Raw genomic sequence first — 6,642 nt, forward strand, 5'->3', positions numbered from 1 at the left:
TCCCCCCATCCCTTGGATTGTATCTTAGGACTCAAACCTCTTTGGACTCGATCTTGTCTCGGACTTAAACCTCTTTGGACTCGGTCTTGTCTCGGACTCTAACCCTTCTGGACTCGGTCTTGACTTGGACTCAAACCTCTTTGGACTCGGTCTTGACTTGGACTCAGAGTTTTATAAATGAGGGCCCTGGTCTGGTAAAAACCGCTAGAATCGACACAATCTGAAAGCAACACATTTGAGTTCTATCTACTTAATTATGCCTATTCACAACATCTGTGTGAACACAAAACACGTTTAAATAACTCAGTTTAAAATAATTATTTTTATTTATACAACGATAAGTCAGACACAACAAGTTACTGGACGCAGAAACACTTGAGGCGTGAAAATCTCTCGGATATTCAAAGAAAAACAAAATAAAAACCAGAATAAAGATGATGTGATTCAGTTGTTTCCTCTAAGCTAAAAGCAGAGGAGCCAGGAGACAGTTAGCTTAGCATAGTGACTGGAAACGGGGGGAAACTGCTAGCGTGCTCGGTCCAAAGCTAACACAGTCCAGCTAGCGGCGCGTCTAAAACGCACCGATTAACATGTTTTAAATGTTTAATTTGTACTAAAACATCACAGATGACAGATGAATACCGGACCAACACGAGACCAGGATCAATCCCCCAGCTCTTGGCAAGACCGCAAATAAGTGTCTTTCCCAAAATGTCCAACTATTCCTGTTAAAGAGACTATTTGCAGGGCTGTAGGACTCGAGTCCGGACTCAAGACCGTTTTTCTATGGTCTCGGACTTGTCTCGGACTCGCAACATGAGGGGCAACATTAAGACAACATGAGGACAACATGAGGGCAACATGAGGACAACATGAGGACAACATGAAGACAACATGAGGACAACATGAGGACAACATGAGGACAACATGAAGACAACATGAAGACAACATGAGGACAACATGAGGGCAACATGAAGACAACATGAAGGCAACATGAAGACAACATGAGGACAACATGAGGGCAACATGAAGACAACATGAGGACAACATGAGGACAACATGAAGACAACATGAAGACAACATGAGGACAACATGAGGGCAACATGAAGACAACATGAAGGCAACATGAGGGCAACATGGGGACACATGAGGACAACATGAGGACAACATGAGGACAACATGAAGGCAACATGAGGACAACATGAGGGCAACATGAAGACAACATGAGGACAACATGAAGACAACATGAGGACAACATGAAGACAACATGAGGACAACATGAAGACAACATGAAGACAACATGAAGACAACATGAAGACAACATGAGGGATAAACAGCAAAGCGGGTTTACAAGACCAGGGAAACTGGATCCCCAGATCGTAGTAAAGTGCAACATAGTTTGCGGACGCCTGTCAGTGTTTTCACTGCTTGGATCTGCTAATCGTCATAATGTTTGTGTTGGTTCAGATTAAAAAGGACACGCGCTCCACTAATGTTTGCTTTGGTTCAGATTAGTCCCCTTTAAAAAGACACGCGCTCCACTAAGTTTGCTTTGGCAGGGGACCAACAGCTACCTGGACGTCTCTTTGACTACCATGTGTGCTAAAGGCATCGTCTGAACGCACTGTTGAACTCATCCAAAGTGTATTCCAGGGCTGTAGTACTCGAGTCCGGTCTTGGACTCGAGACCGTTTTTCTGTGGTCTCGGACTTGTCTCGGACTCGCTAGTATTTGGACTCGGACTTGTCTCGGCCTCGGCCGCTGGTCTTGCCAGACATGGCTTTAGGTCCCGACCGAGTCCAGGTGTCTTTATTATGTTGATAATAATATTGGAGATTAATAATAATGATTGTCTTGATACTGTCATGCATTAGACGTTGACTCGGCTTCAAACCTATTTGGACGCGGTCTTGACTCGGACTTGAACCTTTTTGGACTCTGTCTTGGACTCAAACCATTTTGGACTCGGTCTTGTCTTGGACTCCACTAGTCCTGGTGTTGGACTTGTCTTGGAATTGACATTTTTGTCATGTTGTGCGTCCTTTTTTTTGATGTTTTTTCCAATTTATTTGATATTTCTAACGTTGACATTTTCATCTTATTTCGAAGGCCCATTTTTTTTGTGATGAAGAAACTGAAAATGGGTCAAATTTGACCCGAGGACAACACGGGGGTTAATTTATTTGATTTGTCTTTTTGCTTTCTTGCAGTGCATTGATCGTTCTGTCGTTTAAGGTTCATGTTTGGCTGGAATTCATCACCGAAAAAAAGAAGAAAAAAGGCAAGAAAATCCCAAAAATTGTGTTCAAATACAAAAAATAAACGGCAGTAACTTGCACATATTCCCACCTATCTGTAATTTAGAGACTTTGTTCGTCTGATCTGACTTGTCTTTGGAGTGCAGGAGGCCTGGAGCCCAGTCTGGAGCCCGGTCTGGAGCCCAGTCTGGAGCCCAGTCTGGAGCCCAGTCTGGAGCCGAGCGGGACCAGATCAACTATGGAGAAGAAGCATGGCGGCACATTTAATGTGTTAGATTAGTGCAAAACCCCCCCAAAAAAAACACAAACAAAAAGGCATCTGAAGAGCCGCAGCTCTCTGATAGGTCTTCTCCACCAGGGCTAACCAGGTGCTGGTTCTGGTGCTGGTTCTACTCGCCAGTTCTCTAAGAACCAGCTGGATTTTCCACAGCCTTGGAGCCAGAGCAGGGCCACGTCAAAAAGCCTATCGGGACCCGGGCCCAGCACCTGACGTAACCGGTTCTTATCTCTAGACCAGCGCTGAGTTGGTGCTGAGGTGGAACCCGTGTTCTTGGCCCGGAACCAGGTTTATTTGTGTGGAAAAGCCAAGAACCGGTTCCATATTTGGCACCGACTCTGAACCAGCACCAGAACTGCCTTGGTGGAAAAGACATAGGTGAGTATGCTGTGGCAGAGACCAGAGACCAGAGGCTTCAGGAACCTTCAGAGACGCCATCTTATGAGTCTGGTTTCATCCCCTAAGCACAACTGGCCTGGAAGAAGAATGTAGAAGATGCTTGGCAAGTTCTTGAGTATGTGGAAAAAGCAGAAATTATACAAGAAGATGCTTTTGATTTCAACGTCCCATCAAAACGCCACGAAAACAAACCTTTAGGAGACATGTCCTCAAAAATTCAGCACTTCCCGCACATTATTGGGTCCCTTTTTAAAGACGTGGACCATCAATCCAGTTATTCTAATTCATAAAATACCAGGGAGCTGCCTACTACACATCACATATTTGACAGAAACCGCCATTTTCATTCACAGATTTGAGCTTCAGATTACAATCCTGCCCAACTCCGAGGCTACCATGATCCCCAAGAGTGTGTCCATAGTGTCTTTTCCTGTCTTTGTCTCAGGTTCAGGTCTTTCCTGCTGTCTTTTCTGTCTCCCCAGTGTGTCCTGTGCAACTGAAACCCATAAGACAGGCTTCAGGAAAAGAGTCATTATGATTCCAAAAGTGCGTGTGTTTGGCAACCAGCTGACTTCAGAGGACAATCCCAGTGGAGGTCCAATGTCTGTCAATTTGTCCTCTCAGAGTCTAGCAGGGTTGCGATGGACGTCAGGTCTTCAGATGGACAGGTCTGTGTCCGTGTCAGTCAGTGTGGTCTTTGGGGGGCTCATGCCTCCTCTCTCTTCGGGAATGGAAGACGAGTCCCCGTTGACACCGGGCAGCATACCTGGAACAAACAGGAAGTGAATACACGCGTCAACCTCGAGTCCGGACTCAAGACCGTTTTTTTATGGTCTCGGACTTGTCTTGGACTTGCTAGTATTTGGACTCGGACTTGTCTCGGTCTCAGCCGCTGGTCTTGCCCAATATGGCTTTTGTTCACAACCAAGTCCAGGTGTCTTTATTATGTTGATAATAATATTGGAGGGAAAGTTAATCCCAAAATGATTGTCTTGATACTGTCATGCATAAGACCTTTATTCTGTCCTGGACTCGGTCTTGACTCGGACTCAAACCTCTTTGGACTCAGTCTTATCTTAGACTCGAACCATTCTGGACTCTGTCTTGTCTTGGGCTCAAACCTTTTTGGACTCAGTCTTATCTTAAGACTCAAACCATTCTGGACTCTGTCTTGTCTTGGACTCAAACCATTCTGGACTCTGTCTTGTCTTGGACTCAAACCTTTTTGGACTAGGTCTTATCTTGGACTCGAACCATTCTGGACTCTGTCTTGTCTTGGACTCAAACCATTCTGGACTCTGTCTTGGACTCAAACCATTCTGGACTCTGTCTTGTCTTGGACTCGAACCATTCTGGACTCTGTCTTGTCTTGGACTCGAACCATTCTGGACTCTGTCTTGTCTTGGACTATCATCTCTGTACTGTGTGTTCTCTACACGTCAGATGGGGATGTTCTAACACTCCTTCCCTCCTCCTCCACTCTTCATTTTCAGACTTCGAATCAGTTGTACTCGCCAGGTATGAGGACACATACAGGGAATCTTGCTTTGGAGAGCATTGCTCACAATGCGCTTACTCACACAACAAATATAGGCAGGTTGAGACAATAGTGCAATAAAGTGTGCAAAGTATGCAGGAGTAAATTATAATTATGATAGTTATTTTCTTTATTATTTTATTTATGGAGCATGGTGCAAAAGGGGGCTCGAATAAATAGTATTTTGTTATTAAAAGCGATATGTAGTATTTGGGTCTAAAAAAGGGAGTGTGTCTTACGCTCAGTGTCGTAAACGGAGCTGTCGGAGCATGTCCGGTTCCTGCGCTGAGTTGACCTTTGACCTCCACTCAGGTACTCCTTGGGAACACCTGACCTGAGAGAAAAGAAAATGATAAGATAGGTAGTTTTCTCTTAGTGTTTTGGGCAGTTAAATTTAAGATGTCCGCTGTAGGAAAGTTGCTTTTTCTTTACGGTAACAAAACACAGAGGCAAATTTCATACTTCATATTGAAACCACAAGGAGAGAAACCGATCACCACTAATTAACCCTTTACTTTATTTCCCCAGACATCTTTTTATAGGACAGTGTACACATCTGCAAAGATCATCTTAATCAAACATCTTTTGTTTTGGATAAAATAGACATCCTTCATTGTGTGTAAAATCATGGTGTAGCATCTCGAAAAAACGTCATAGTATAGCATGTTGTAAAAATCATAAGATAGCATGTTGTAAAAAAGTCATAGTATAGCATGTTGTAAAAAAGTCATAGTATAGCATGTTGTAAAAATCATAAGATAGCATGTTGTAAAAAAGTCATAGTATAGCATGTTGTAAAAAAGTCAAAGTATAGTATGTTGTAAAAAAGTCGAAGTATAGTATGTTGTAAAAAAGTCATAGTATTGTATGTCGTAAAAAAACATAGTACAGCATGTCGTAAAAAAACATAGTATAGCATGTCGTAAAAACGTCATAGTATAGCATGTTGTAAAAAAGTCATATTACAGCATGTTGTAAAAAAGTCATAGTATAGTATGTCGTAAATAAATCATAGTATAGCATATTGTAAAAAAAGTAATAAAAAAAGTCATAGTTGTAAAAAAGTCATAGTATAGCATGTTGTAAAAAGTCATAATATAGCATGTTGTAAAAAAGTCATATAATGGCATGTGTAAAAAGTCATAATCATGTTGTAAAAAAGTCATAGTATAGCAGTTGTAAAAAAGTAATAAAATATCATGTTGTACAATCATAGTATAGCATGTTGTAAAAGTCATAATATAGCATGTTGTAAAAAAGTCATAATATCTTGTTAAAAATCATAGATAGCAGGTTGTAAAAAAGTCATCATATAGCATGTTGTAAAAAGTCATAATAGCATGTTGTAAAAAAGTCATAATATGCATATTGTAACAAACAGTCCATATATGTATGTTGTAAAAGTATAAAAGTCATGTTGAAACACATTTATATCTGTGTTAAAAAGTCTAGTATAGGTCGTAAACAATCATAGTATATGCATGTTGTAAAAAAGTAATAAAATAGTTGTAAAAAGTCATCTATCTATGTTGAAAAAAGTCAATATGCATGTTGTAAAAAGTCCTAGTATTAGCATGTGTAAAAAGAGTCTATTATAGCATGTTGTAAAAAGTCCTAATAAGCATTTGTAAAAAAGTCATATTATATACATGTTTGTAAAAAAGTCATAAATGCATGTTTGAAAAGTCATAATTATAGCATGTTGTAAAAAGTCCTATATAGCACTATTAGTAAAAAGTCATAGTATAGCATGTTTGTCAACCAAGTCAATATAGTCATGTTGTAAAAAAGTCATAGTAATAGCATTTTTGAAAAAGCCAGTATAGTGTTGTAAAAAGTAATCAAAAGTCAGTTGTAAAAAGTCAATTATAGCATGTTGTAAGCATATATACATGTCGTAAAACAGTCAAAATTGCTGTTTAAAAAAATCATAGTATAGCATGTTTAAAAAAGTAGCAAAAGTCAAGTTTAAAAAAGTCCTAATTAAGCATGTTGTAAAAAGGTCATATTATAGCATGTCGTAAAAAAGTCGTAATATAGCATGTTGTAAAAAAGTCATAGCATGTCCTAAAAAGGTCATAGTATAGAATGCCGTAAAAAAGTAATAAAAAAAGTCATAGTATAGCATATTGTAAAAAAGTAATAAAAAAAAGTCATAGTTGTAAAAAAGT

At 40.0% G+C, this 6,642-nt stretch overlaps 1 protein-coding gene across 1 annotated transcript in view; it reads right to left on the reverse strand.

The window, feature by feature from the left end:
- Positions 1-1,491: 1,491 nt before the first annotated feature.
- The window catches only part of plekha3 (pleckstrin homology domain containing, family A (phosphoinositide binding specific) member 3), a gene marked incomplete at its 5' end in the record, with an annotated part of 19,939 nt that continues 14,788 nt past the window's right edge, over positions 1,492-6,642 (reverse strand). The window contains 2 exon segments of the mRNA XM_032511895.1: positions 1,492-3,700; positions 4,711-4,805. Of these exon segments, the coding sequence (XP_032367786.1) occupies positions 3,591-3,700; positions 4,711-4,805 (205 nt within the window). The 3' untranslated portion in view covers positions 1,492-3,590.

This window comes from Etheostoma spectabile, unplaced genomic scaffold (assembly GCF_008692095.1).
Source record: "Etheostoma spectabile isolate EspeVRDwgs_2016 unplaced genomic scaffold, UIUC_Espe_1.0 scaffold505, whole genome shotgun sequence".
Classification (NCBI taxonomy): domain Eukaryota; kingdom Metazoa; phylum Chordata; class Actinopteri; order Perciformes; family Percidae; genus Etheostoma; species Etheostoma spectabile.